The sequence below is a fragment of the Pristis pectinata genome, chromosome 11 (assembly GCF_009764475.1).
Source record: "Pristis pectinata isolate sPriPec2 chromosome 11, sPriPec2.1.pri, whole genome shotgun sequence".
Classification (NCBI taxonomy): Eukaryota; Metazoa; Chordata; class Chondrichthyes; order Rhinopristiformes; family Pristidae; genus Pristis; species Pristis pectinata.
The window spans coordinates 63,457,071-63,471,898 of record NC_067415.1 but is presented as its reverse complement, the minus strand read 5'-3'; the positions used below and the strand labels follow the sequence as shown (position 1 = coordinate 63,471,898).

The 14,828-nt window shown below is 42.3% G+C and overlaps 1 protein-coding gene across 1 annotated transcript in view; it reads right to left on the bottom strand.

Moving 5' to 3' along the window:
- Positions 1-3,892: 3,892 nt before the first annotated feature.
- LOC127576220 (dTDP-D-glucose 4,6-dehydratase-like) overlaps positions 3,893-14,828 on the bottom strand; it is a 60,219-nt gene continuing 49,283 nt past the window's right edge. Inside the window, exons 13-14 of the mRNA XM_052026654.1 lie at positions 6,076-6,166; positions 3,893-4,079 (exon numbers count right to left, since the gene is read on the bottom strand). Coding sequence (XP_051882614.1) covers positions 4,007-4,079; positions 6,076-6,166 — 164 coding nt within the window. The 3' untranslated portion in view covers positions 3,893-4,006. The remainder of the gene's footprint in view (positions 4,080-6,075; positions 6,167-14,828) is intronic.

Genomic DNA, 14,828 nt, shown 5'->3' with positions numbered 1-14,828 from the left:
CTGTGAAGACCGACGCAAAATAGTCGTTCAACACCTCGGCCATTTCCACGTTACCCAATATTAATTCCCCCTTCTCATCTTCCAAGGGACCTATGTTCACTTTAACCACCCTTTTCCCTTTTATTTATTTATAAAAATTTTAAACTATGTTTATTTATTTATTTTCATACTTTACTTTCCCTTTCCTTAATGCTTGCTTAGTGATTCTTTGTGCTTTTTAAAGTTTTCCCAATCTTCCAATTTCCCACTACTCTTGGTGACTTTGTATGCATGAGCTTTTAGCTTAATGCCTTCTTTTATTTCCTTAGTTGTCCAAGACTGGCTCTCCCCACCCTTACTGTCCTTGCTTTTAACTGAAATATACTTCTGTTTAGCACCATGTAAAATCTCTTTGAAAGTCTTCCACTGTTCCTCAACTGTTCCACCATATAGACTGTGTTTCCAGTTCACGCTAGCCAACTTCTCCCTCATCCCATTGTAGTCTCCCTTGTTTAGCCATAATACACTAGTTTTAGATCGAGCTATTGCACCCTCCGTTTGTTTGAGAAATTCAATCATGCTATGATCACTATTTCCAAGAGAATCCCTAACTACAAGATCGTTAATTTTACCTGTCTCATTGCACAGGACCAGATCTAAGATAGCATAGGTTCACTAACATGCTGTTCAAGAAAACTATCACGGATGCATTCTATGAAGTCCTCCTCAAGATTGCCTTGACCAACTTGATTCACCCAATCTTTGTGGAATTTAAAGTCCCCCATGACAACTGCCGTTCCATTCTTAAATGCATCAAATATTTATTGGTTTATTGCCTGTGCCACTGTAATGTTATTATTCGGTGGCCTATAGACAACTCCCACCAGTGATTTTTTCCCTTTACTATTCCTAATCTCTACCCAGATGGATTCAACATTCTGCTCCCTAGATCTTATATTGTTTCTATTGCCCTGATCTTGTTCTTAATTAAGAGCACTACCCCGCCTCCCTTCCCTTCCTGCCTATCCTTCCGTATTATCTGATACCCTTGGATATTTAATTCCCACTCATCTGCAGCCTACCACCACGTTTCTGTAATGGCCACTAAATCATACCCTTTTGTACTGATTTGTGCCACAAGTTCACTGACCCTGTTTCGAATACCACGGGTATTCAGATAAAGTGCCCTTAAACTCATTGTGCTTTTAGAATCTAGTAACCTTTGTGTCCTTTGCGTTTGATTTTTCCTTACTCCACTCTTACTTTTCTCTTTTCTAACTTTTGCTCTGGTCTCTGTTTTGCTTCCCTGTCTTTCTGCAAGGATTTCCATCCCCCTGCCATATTAGTTTAAACTAATTTAAAATAAATGTCAGCAATTCAATCCAATGCTCATGTGCCTTGAATTAAATACAGTTGTGAAATCTGAGGAAAGCATGAAAATTATAAACAATAGTTGTTTAGGTGCAGAACAGAGAGCCAGTAGTGAAGGGTGATCTTGTGATTCAGACAGCAAACATTTGTCAAACTGAGGAATATAGAAACTATTCATTGAAAAGACTTGTAACATGGGGTGTGAGGTGGTGATGGAGGGGCCTTCTAGATTTAACCCTCCTTATTCTGAGAACTCTGAGATGTATTCAGAAGTTAACATGGATCCAGTTCATTTAAAACAAATCACATTACAAATCTGGGCAGTGCAGTGACCCAGTTTCACTCTGGTATCTGTGTGTGGAGTTTGCACATTCTATTTATGACCATGTATGTTTCCTCCGTATGCTCTGATTTCCTCCCACATCCCAAAGATGTGCAGATCGGTAGGGCTACTCCAAATTGCCCCTGGTGTAGAGTTAAGTGGGGGGAGTTGAAGGAAATATGGGGAGAATAAGAGTAAAGGAAAAATTAGAGTGGTAATGGGATTGTTTTTGAGCTGGCATAGGTTTGATATGCTGAAATGGTCTCCTCCATTGTTGTAAGGAAATATGGAATGGAAAAACAGATTCATATGTTAATCCTGTTGAGTTCTTACTTTTAGAACATAGGACAGTATAATACAGGAACAGTCCCTTTGGCCCAAGATGTCTATGCCGAACATGATGCCAAATTAAACTAAATCTCTTCTGCCCGCTCATGACTCATATCCCTCCATGTGCCTGTCTAAAACTTCTTAATGCCACCGCCGCATCTGCTTCCACCACTACCCCTGATAGCCCGTTCTAGACACCTACCACTCTCTGTGCAAAAAAAAACTTGTCCCTCACATCTCCTTTAAACTTTCCACCTCTCACCTTAAATGCAGGTCCTTTAGTTCTTGACATTTCCACCCTGGGAGAAAGATTCTGTTTGCCCTATCTATGCCTCTCAGAATTTTGTCATTTTCCCCTCAGCCTCCAATGTTCCAGAGAAAACAACTCAAGTTTGTCCAACCTCTCCTTATAGATCATACCCTCTAATCCAGGCAGTATCCTGGTAAACTTCTTCTGTACCCTTTCCAAAGCCCCTGTATCCTTCCTGTAATAGGGTGACCAGAATTACACACTATACTCCAAGTGTGGCCTAACAAAGTTTTATATAGCTGCAACATTACTTCCTGACTCCTACATTGAATATCCCGACCAATGAAGGCAAGCATGCCATACGCCTTCTTTACCACCCTATTTACTTGTGTGGCCACTTTCAGGGAGCTATGGACTTGGACTACAAGGTCCCTCTGTACATCAATGCTGTTAAGGGTCCTGCCATTAACTGTATAATTTCCTTACAGTTGACCTCCCGAAGTGCAACACCTCACACTTGCCCAGATTAAACTCCAAATGCCATGTCTCCACCCATATCTGTAACTGACCTATATCCTGTTGTATCATTTGTCAACTTTCTTTACTGTCCACACCACCACCAATCTTTGTCATCTGCAAATTTACTATCCCACCCATCTACATTTTCATCTAAGTCATTTATATACAGTATATCACAAACGACCGAGGTTCCAGCACTGATCTCTGTGGAACACCACTGTACATGGACTGCATTTCAGAATAACACCCTTCCACCACTACCATGCATCTTAATCTCTGAATCAGCCGACCATAAGGGACCTTGTCAAATGCCTTAATAAAATCCTTGTCGACAACATCCACTGCCCTACCCTCATCAATCAGCTTAATTACCTTCTCAATAATCTCAATCAAGTCAGTAACAATGACCTGCCCCGCACAAAACCACGCTGACTGTCCTTAATCAGGCCAGCCTTTTCCAAATGCACGCAAATCCTATCCCTAAGAATTCTCTCCAATAGCTTCCTTACAACTGACGTGAGACTCATCAGTCTATAATTTCCAGGATTTTCCGTTTTTCCCTATTTGAACAAAGGAACATCATTAGCTACTCGCCAGACCTCCAGGGCCTTGCCTGTGGCTAGAGAGGATACAAAGATCAAAGAGCTGGCACAGATGCATGGGCTGAATGACCTTGTAGTAAGGAAATATGGTTCTAAATATTTAAGTCATGACAAAAGGTAGCTGTAAAGAAACTGTTAACACTGCAGAGTGATCATGAATCATGGCATATAGAATGAAGATGATTGCCAAAAGAACCAAAACTAACATGAGGCAAACATTTTGATCTAGCAATTGGCTAGGGTCTGGAATGCAGCGCTAGGGGTAGAGGGAGAAAGAGTTCAATTGCAGCGTGTCTAGTATTTGAAAGCAAAGAATTTGCGTAGCCATGGGGGAAGAGGGCAGGCAGGAAACTGGGACTAGCTAACTTGCTCTTACAGTGCCAGTAAGGACTCAAAGTAGGACTCAATGAACTCCTTCAGTGTTGTAAGTGGTCTGCATTATACAAATATACCTTTTTACCTACTATCATTACCATTAAAATATTCTCTAAAATATTTTATTTGCGTAGATAAAAAGGTCAGTACATTTATCAAAAAAATTGGCTAAAGAAACCAGTATACTTAGAATACACAAGCATTGATCCAAAGCTCATCATAAAGCTAGGAATTTGCTAAAATTGGCTCAACTATACATTAAAACTTAAGCTGGGGGAGTGGAAGATAAGTAGGAGATGTATAACGTTCTGGTCCAGCAAACCGGCTCCTTCTGGATTGAGATAAAAGTAAAAGAAATCTTAATTACCCTTTCTCAAACAGCCAAGTGGATGCAGACAAACAACTTAATAGATTATGTAAGGCACATTCTCCGTCTTTCTGTCTGCACCTAACTTCGGAACAGGGTTCCAAATGTACTAGAACATAAACATCTGTGGAAAGAGAAAAAGATTAACATTTCAGGTTGAAGAATTTTGATGAAGGGTCTTCAACTTAAAATGTTAACTCTGTTTCTTGTTCTGAAGATGGTATCTTAGAACATCTTGTAGTGGATAAATTGTACAGAATTAAATTTGACAAAATAAGACACCAAGATTCAGGTTATGCTTTCTCATATCTACATCTTATGATACAGAGGGAGGCCCTTTGCCAATCAGGTGGATGACGAACCCATTGGTACCATTCCCCATTTACTCATTTCCCTGTGGCCCTATCTCTTATTATCACTCATCTCTCCAATCCCATTATGTCCCCTTTGATTCTTTTCTGAACTAATGGATAATTTATATTAGCCAATTAACTCACCAGCACATCTTTGGGATGCAGGAGGAAAATGGAGCATCTGGAAGAAATGTGTGTCATCACAGGGAGAATGTGTAAAAACACCCACACACAGCACCCAAAGTCAATATTAAATCTGGGTCCCTGGAGCTTTGAGGCAGTAATATTAACTGCTGTGTCATTCATTGTTGAACACCTATTGTGCTGTTAAAAGGAAAGTGCATGGGTAAAAGAGAGAAAAAAATGACAAATACAAGCATATTTTATTGACTGATAATGGAGAAAACACTATGATCCAGCACCTATGTAGTGAATAAAAACAAATGTAAAAACAAAATGTCCAAACAATGCAGGGTACTTATTTGACAAGATACATTTTCTGACTCGCCTTATGGTGACAATAATGTATCTGGCCTGTTGAGAGCAGGTTGCTAATTGTGATTTTCTCATTTGTGATGACATAAGGCCAGATGCAAGGCGAGAATATAAAAATTTTACCCATACATCTTAATATTTGTGAGAGAAAAATATTTAAAAAAAATTACTTCCTTGAAATTATTTTGATAACTATCAGTTTAAAATGATAGATGATTTAAAATAAAATAGCTAATACACATAAAATATTAAATGTTCAAGTTAGTTATCCTTGTCCAAAAATAATGCAACTAAAACAATTATATAATGATATTTGGGGAAATAATAAAGTCCTACATTAAGTTTTGCCTTCAAAAACTGAGTGGAAATGCCAGGATGGCATTTCTTGCCTAAGTTGATGGCAAAGTGGTGGAGCAGGTAGAGCTGATGCTGCACAGCTCCAGTGATCCACGTTCAATTCTGATCTCCAGTGCTGTGTGAAATCTGTACATTCTTCCTGTGATCACATGCATTTCCCCTGACTGTTCCAGTTTCCTCCCTCTGAGACTGGTTGGCAGGTAAATCGGTTACTGTGTATCTTTACAGCAAAAGAATTAAGTGGGGGGCGGGGAGTTGACGGGCATGAGAGAAAGAGAATTACGTGACTGGGGGAAGGGTCTGAGAGCTGGGAGAGACTCAATGAACTGAATGGTCTCCTACATGGTAAGAAAAATATATGAAAATATGTGGGCAATTCTGGCAATTACAGTTCACACTAGTCCTAATGGCATTAATACTCAAGCATGAAATAAGGGACTGGCTAGGTGTAAGGAACCTTTATACGATAAGGGTAGTTTGTTTCTTTTCCTGAAGAACATTATTTAACCAGATTACATGATTATTTTATCTGTAGTCAAACCACAAATCACCAGTTTCTTAATGCGTGTGATTTAAATACTCAAACATTGCCACACATGAAATAAATCCACTTATATCTGAAAAAGGTTAATTAACTGTTTACAAATTAGAGTTCTTTGGCATTAGTCATTTCTTTTCTGTTCTGTGTCAAAAGATCCATTTGAAGCTGCTACTGAGGTAGAATTGCTGTCATCGAAATAAAACATTATAATTACTGGCATTCTTTACGAAGTACTGATGATGGAAAGGGAGCCAACGCATTTTCTGCATCTGACCAGTTGTGGAAGTTTGTTTCATACCATTTGACTAAAGGAAAAAACAGAGCAACAGGAGAGTTAGTGAATTCTGTAAATATTTGTACATGTATCTGCTAGAGTATTTCAGTAAATAATATAACAAAGAACAAAACTGAATTCAGGAAAAAAGATTTTTTTGATTATTTTTAAACAACACAGACAAAATTATCTCTGAGATCAGAGAAACTTCCCTGTAATTTTCTTCTTAAGAGTATATCTCACAGTACAGTGAACCTGCTGATAAATTTCAGTAACGCCCACATCAAAAGAAAAACAAGCACTTCATTGACTGTAAAGCACAGTGGGAAATGTAGAGGTCAGGAAAGGCATGGCCTTTCGTTTATCCTCAGCATTTCAATGGATGAAAAGCAATCAAAAAAAGTCCTTCACTTGTCATTCAACAAACTTATTTATTTTATCCAATGAATGCAATCTTCATTAAAAGATTCATATTTTGGGTTCTGGCATGGCTGGCCAGTCGAACATTTACTGCCCATCATTATATACCCCTGAAAAGGTGTACATTATTAAAAGGTCTCATAAACTTTGAAGCGGTAACAAAGAGGATCGATGAATGCAGGGTGGTAGACGTCGTCTACATGGACTTTAGCACAGCCTTTGACATGTTCCCACATGGTAGGTTGGTCTGGATGGTTAGATCACATAGGATTCAGGGTGAGCTGGCCAAACTGGATACAAAATTGGCTTTGTGTTGGGAGTCAGAGGGCTGCTTTCCAGATTGCAGGCCTATGAATAGTGGTGTACCACTGGGATCAGTGCTGATGTTTATCTTAGCAATTTGGATACGAATGTAGGTGGCAGGATTAGTAGATGGTATAGTGGACAGTGAAGAAGGCTGTCTAAGGCTACAACAGGATCTAGATCAACTGGGAAAGTGGGCAAAGGAATGGCAGATGGAACTTAACTCAGACAAGTGTGAGTGAAGCATTTTGGGAAGTTAGACAAGGGCAAGATATACACAGTGAATGACAGGGCCCTGGGAGTGTTGGAGAACAGAGGGTACAGGTCAAGTACAGGTGAACCCCACATTACAGAGATATTATGTTCCTAGAAAACTGCCCTTATTGTGATTTTCTGCAATACAACCCCCGTTTCTCCTATTATAAAGCAAGATGTTTCCATAGATGTTTTCCTCTCATATTAAGCCATTTTACTGGTGATAACAAAGTGACCCACTGCCATTATGTAACAGCTGAGGCCAACATTAGACTTGGAGGATAGACAAGGCTCGAGTAAATGAAACAACACATTTGTCAATGTTTTATGATGAGTCACTCAATACTGTGGGGCAATAAGATTTGGATCAGATGTCACCGCTTCGAGTGGGTTGGCAGTCACAGCCAAATCCCTCCCTTGCCATGCCCTCTCAGTCTGCGGACACGAATAGAAGTTTCAGAGGGCAGCACTGCTGTGCATTTTATCCTTGAGGCATTTTCTCTGATGCGCAAGGGTCTTGGATTAGGAAAGGGTTTAGGAAGTGGGGATACCAGGGAAACGGGTGGGATTCGAGGAGAGGGTTCATGGGAAAAAGGTGGTGTAGAAGGAGTTCAGAGGGGTAATAGGTTAAAGCACAGTGAATTAGTGGAAGTGGAGTAAAGACCAAAGGATTATTTTAAGGAGCTGGCCATGGATACTGCAGTTCCCCACGATGCAGCAAGCCAGAGAAAATGCCTCACTGATGAAGAGTGCGGTAGCACCGCACTCTGAGATGTCTGTTCACATGTTCTCCAACTGGAGAGACTGTGGCAAAGGAGGGACTCGGCTGTGACCACCAATCCAATCGATGTAGTAACGTTATATCCAAATCTTGTTGCCTCACATTACTGAGTGACTAAAAATAAAAATTGACAGAATTTGTTGTTGCTTTGGATCTTTGGTTATTTATTTATTTCCTCCCCACATTAGTTCCGTAAGAGCAAATTTTATTTGCATCTCAAATTTTTGGGTATTGACTTGTGAATTCCATCAGGGTGAATTTCTGTAACCTGAACATTGTAATGCAGGGATTGCCTGTACATAGTTCCCTGAAAATGGCAACACAGTTAGGCAGTGTGATAAAGAAGGCACATGGATGCTTGCCTTCATCGGTCAGAGCATTGAGTACAAGAGTTGGGACATCACGTTACAATTGTGCAAGATGTTGGCGATACTGCACTTGGAGTATTGTGGCAATTCTGGTCGCCATACTATATAGGAATGTCATTAGGGTGCAGAAAAGATTCAGAAGGATTTTGCTGGGGCTGGAGGGCTTCAGTTATAAGGAGAGACTGGACAGGCTGGGGTGGTGTTCTCTGGAGCAAAGGAAGTTGATAGGTGAGCTTAGAAGTTTATAAAATCATGATGGGCATAGATAGGGTAGATAGTCACTGGCTTTTTCCCCCCCAGAGTAGGGGAGTTTAAAACTAGAGGGCACATTTAAGGTGAGAGGGAAAAGATGTTAAGGGGACCTAAGGGGTAAGCTTTTCACACAGTGTGCTGGGTGTATGGAACAAGCTGCCACAGGATGTTATAAAAGTGGGTACAATTTACAAGACATTTTGACAGGTACATGGATAGGAAAGGTTTAGAGGGATGCGGACCAAACACAGGCAAATAGGACTAGCTCAGATAAGTAGCTTGGTTGGCATGGAAGAGTTGGGCTGAAGGGCCTGTTTCTGTGTGGTATAACTCTAAAGTCCCAGGGTCATTTTAGTGAAGGAAGTTCCAAAGTATTGTTGATAGAAATCTAGGATTTAGACCCAGAAACAAAGAAGAATGATTGGGCCCAGGACACTGCCTTGGGGAACTCCTGCCATTATGTCCTCAATAACCATGATCAGGACTTGAAGGGGAACATGCAGCTGGTGGTGTTCCCATGTGCCCATAGCCCTTGTGCTTCTTGGTAGTAGAGACTGAGGATTTGGAAGGATCTACTGGAGTACCTTACAATGTAGTTGGAACATATTGCTGCCATTGAGCACAATGATGAAGAGAATGAATGTTTAGGGTAATTGGTGGGGTATCAGTTAAGCAAGCTGTATTGTCCTGGATGGCATCAAGATTTTTTGGAGTGTCATTGAAGAGTTGCACTCACTCAAGAATGTGGAGAATAATTTGTCACTCTCCTGATTTGTGCTTTGTAGATTGTGGAGCCTCTGGGATATCAGGCAAGTCATTTGCTGCAGGATACCCACCCTCTGACCTGCTCTTGTTCCCAGCCACAGGATCTATATGGCTGTTTGAAATGAGCTTCTGCTCAATGGCAATCCCTCTCTGGATGAACTTGGGCATGAACATAAGACAATATGAGCTGAAGCAGGTCACTCCATCTCTGAAGCATGCCTGCTATTTGTTATAATCAGAGCTGCTCTGCCCCAGGCATCATTTCCTCTTCTGTGCAAGTTCCTCATGTACAGGAAGTCCCCGACTTACGAACGGCCGACTTACAAACGCCCATACTTACGGACCGACCTTTGTGGTCGGTTCATAAGTGGGCCCAGCCGCCGATCCTACCACGGCGGCGGTAAACCTTCTTTGGCCCAACCCTGGGCCAAGTGCGCACATGCGGCCGGGGAACCTCAGGCCAAGTGCGTATGTGTGGCTGGGGCCATGCGCTGCCGCGATCCCTGGCCCAAGTGCGCATGCGCGGCCGCGATCCCTGGCCCAAGTGCGCATGTGCGGACACTGTTCCGAGTTACATACAAAATCGGGTTACGAACAGTCTCAAAAACAGAACTCGTTCATAACCCGGGGACCTCCTGTACTTCAATTCCCTGACCTTTCAAAAATGTATCTACTTGCTCTTTAAATACTAATGATCTAGCCTCTACAGTTCTCTGGGGCAGAGAATTCTAGAGAAATTCCTACATTCCTCAGTTTTAACTGAAAGCACCCTAATCTTGTATCAATATCCCCTCACTCCAGTTTCTCCTAGTAGTTGAAACAGCTCAACACTTACCTTGTCATACCCCAAGGATATTATATGTTTCAATATCATCCCTCATTCTTCTAAAATCCAAAGAATATAGATCTAATTTCTTTAGCAACACATGATAAGATAATCTGTCATTCCAAAAATTAGCCAAGTGAATTTCTTCTGGACCGCCTCCAATGCCAGTACAGCCTTTCTTAAATAAGTGGAACAAAACTGCACAAGGTACTCCATATGTGGTCTCACCAGTATTAGGTACAATTGAATGCTTTAGACTTGTCCTTTGACCTCACATGCTGGCAGTACCATCCTTAAAAATGAGAACGTTCTTGGAGTCTCCATTTCCTGTAAGTTATTTATTTGCCTGCTGCTAGTTGTGGTGGAATTTCAGCACTTTGATCTGATTTATTGGTTGTGAAATAACTTAGCTCTGTCAATGCACATACAAGTCATGTACTGCAGCTACATCTGGTTGGCACCTCACTTAGATATGCGTGGTACAGCTTCTGGACTGCATGGCTGTGCTCCTCACTGAATGAGGATAAATTCCAGTTGCTCAATAGTAATGCCAGGATGTAGGAAGCCAGGTCATGAAGTTGCACATTGTGGTGTACATCTCTGCCGCTGCTGGTTGACAGAGCTTCATGGATGACTAGTGTTCAGCTATCAGATCTGTTTTGAATTTATCCCACTTAGCATAAGCATTGTGTTTCACATGACAGAATGAAGACTTCGTCTCCCCAAAAAGTGTGAAATGGTGCCATGGACAGATGCAGGTGAACTGGTGCAGACGAAGTCAAGTAGCATTCAGTTCCATCCTCTTAAGTGTTACAATAGCTACACCCTTCATAAAACTTTCTACACAGTTTCTTCACTATTAATGTGTACTTTATTTCACATGCCTCTTTTTAAGTTTCAGTTTAGTTTAATGTATTTCTCATAAACTCCATTGTCTTTCCTTCTTTGAAGATTCTAACTATATTTGAAGATGGCCAAATGATGACATATTGACTTGGACTGATAATTTTTCAAAACAGTCAATTTCAGACAAATTCCCTCACACCTACTTTTCACAGTCAAGCATTCTTTGATGCTTCATAACCACTTTCTATTTTTCACAAGCTATGACTCCTCATTTGCATTTGTTCTCCTATTTGTACATTTAAAACTACAATATTAATCTGGAGCCAGCAGTCGATATTATTAGACTTGGCTGAGAATCACATTGATTGCCTCGAGGGAATTTAGTATATCATAGACTAGCACAGCACACTTCAGGCCCTTAGGCCCACAATGCTGTGCCAACCTTTAAACCTCACCTAAGACTATCTAACCCCTTCCTCCCACATATCCCTCTATTCTAAATTCCTCCATATGCTTATCTAGTAATCTCTTGAATTTGACCAATGTACCTGCCTCCACCACCGCCCCAGGCAGCGCATTCCATGCTCCAACCACTCTCTGGGTAAAAAAAACCTTCCTCTGATATCTCCCTTGAACTTCCCACCCATTACTTTAAAGCCATGCCCTCTTGTATTGAGCACTGGTGCCCTGGGAAAGAGGTGCTGGCTGTCCGCTCTTAATATTTTATACACCTCTATCATGTCTCCTCTCATCCTCCTTCTCCCCAAAGAATAAAGCCCTAGCTCTCTTAGTAGCTCCTCATAATGCATATTCTCTAAACCAAGCAGCATCCTGGTAAATCTCCTCTGCACCCTCTCCAACGCTTCCACATCCTTCCTATAATGAGGCGACCAGAACTGGACACAGTACTCTAAAGTGTGGTCTAACCAAAGTTTTGTAGAGCTGCATTATTACCTCGCGGCTCTTAAACTCGATCCCACGACTTATGAAAGCTAACATCCTATAAGCTTTCTTAACTACCCTATCCACCTGTGAGGCAACTTTCAGGGATCTGGTGGTATGGATCCCCAGATCCCTCTTCTTCTCCACACTACCTAGGATCCTGCCATTAACTTTGTACTTTGCCTTGGAGTTTGCCCTTCCAAAGTGTACCACCTCGCACTTCTCTGGATTGAACTCCATCTGCGACTTCTCAGCCCAGCTCTGCATCCTATTAGTGTCCCTCTGCAATCTTTGACAATCCTCCACACTATCCACACCACCACCAGTCTTTGTGTCGACTGCAAACTTGCCAACCCACCCTTCTACCCCCTTATCCAAGTCATTAATAAAAATCATGAAAAGCAGAGGTCCCAGAACCGATCCTTGTGGGACACCACTAGTCACAGCCCTCCAATCTGAATGCACTCCCTCCACCACAAACCTCTGTTTTCTACAGGCAAGCCAATTCTGAATCCACATGGCCAAGCTTCCCTGGATCCCATGCCCTCTGGCCTTCTGAAGAAGCCTACCATGTGGAACCTTATCAAATGCCTTAAATCAAAATCCATGTAGACCACATCTACCACACTACCCTCATCAATCTGTTTGGTCACCTCCTCAAAGAACACTATCAGGCTTGTGAGATGATCTGTCCTTCACAAAGCCATGCTGGCTGTGCCTGATCAGATTATGATTCTCTAAATGCCCATAGACCCTATCTCTAAGAATCCTTTCCAACAGCTTGCCCAACACAGACGTAAGGCTCACTGGTCTATAATACCCTGGACTAGCCCTATTACCTTTTTTGAATAAGGGGACAACATTTGCCACCCTCCAATCCTCCGGTACCATTCCCGTGGGCAACGAGGTCTCAAAGATCCTAGCCAAAGGTTCAGCAATCTTCTCCCTCGCCTCACGGAGCAGCCTGGGGAATATTCCATCAGGCCCCAGGGACTTATCTGTCCTAATATTTTCTAACAGCTCCAACACATCCTCTCTCTCTTGATATCAACATGCTCTGGAACATTAACCTTACCAACACTGTCCTCAGCGTCATCAAGGCCCCTCTCCTTGGTGAATACTGAAGAGAAGTATTCAATGAGGACCTCACCCACTTCCACAGCTCCCATCATCCTTCTGCTCCTCACATGTGAAAAATGCCTTGGGCTTTTTCTTAACCCAACTCACCAAGGCCTTTTCATGTCCCCTTCTTGCTCTCCTCAGCCCCTTCTTAAGTTCCTTCCTTGCTACCCTATAATCCTCAAGAGCCCTATCTGATCCCTGCTGTCAAAGCCTTATGTATGCTGCCTTAATTAAATGTTCCACCTCTCTTGTCACCCATGGTTTCTTCCTTCTCTGCCTCACCGGGACAAATTTATCCCTAACATCCTGCAAGAGATCCCTGAACAATGACCACATCTTCATAGTACATTTCCCTTCAAAAATGTCATCCCAATTTACACTCGCAAGTTCTAGCCTTATAGCCTCATAATTGGCCCTTCCCCAATTAAGTATCTTCCTGTCCTCTTTGCTCCTATCCTTGTCCATGACAATGCTAAAGGTTAGGGAGCGGTAGTGACTGTGCCCCAAATGCTTACCCACTGAGAGATCTGTCAACTGACCTGGTTCATTACCTAATACTAGATCTAATATGGCATTCCCTCTAGTAGGCCTGTCAACATACTGTGACAGGAATCCGTCCTGGACACACTTAACAAACTGTGCCCTGCCTAAACCTTTGGTACTAAGGAGGTGCCAATCAATATTTGGGAAGTTGAAGTCTCCCATGATATCAACCCTGTTATTTTGGCACCTTTCTAAAATCTGCCTCCCGATCTGCTCCTCAGTATCCTTGCTGCTACCAGGAGGACTATAGAATAACTCCCAGGAGGGTAACTGCTCCTTTCTTGTTCCTAACTTCCACCCATACTGACTCTAGAGAGGATCCTGCTACATTACCCACCCTTTCTGCAGCTGTAATAATATCCCTGACCAGTAATGCCACCCCTCCTCCTCTTCTCCCCCCTCCCTATCCCTTTTAAAACACTGAAATCTGGGAATATTCAGTATCCATTCCTGCCCTGGTGACAGCCAAGTCTCTGCAAGAGCCACAATATCATAGTTCCATATATTTATCCAAGCTCTCAGTTCATCACCCTTATTCCTGATGCTTCTTGCATTTAAATAAATGCACTTTAGCCCATCCACCTTACTACTTTTATACCTTATACTCTGCTTCTCCTTCCTCAAAGCCGCTCTGTACGTTAGATCTGGCTTTACCCCATGCACTTCTTCCACTGACCTATCCCTCAGGTTCCCATCCCCCCTTGCAAACTAGTTTTAAATCCTCCTGAACCACACTAGCAAATCTGCCTGTAAGGATATTGGTCCCCCTCGAGTTCAGGTGTAACCCATCCACTCTGTACAAGTCCCACCTTCCCCAGAAGAGATCCCAATGATCCAAAAATCTAAAACCCTGCCCCCTGCATCAACTCCTCAGCCACGCATTCATCTGCCATCTTCTCCTATTCTTACCTTCACTATCACGTGGCACTGACAGCAATCCTGAGATTGCTACCCTTGAGGTCCTGTTCTTCAGCCTTCTGCCTAGCTCCCTAAACTCACTTTTCAGGACCTCATCCCCCTTCCTACCTATGTCGTTGGTACCAACATGTACCATGACTTCTGGCTGCTTACCCTCCTACTCAAGAATGCTGTGGACCCGATCAGAGACATCCTGGACCCTGGCATCTGGGAGGCAACTTACCATCTGGGATTCTCACTCATGTCCACAGACCGTGCTGCCTGTTCCCCTGACTATTGAGTCGAGTATATGTGCTTACAATCTGCTGGTAACTGTTCTATGACCAAATGGAATGTCCTGCCTATCTTCTTT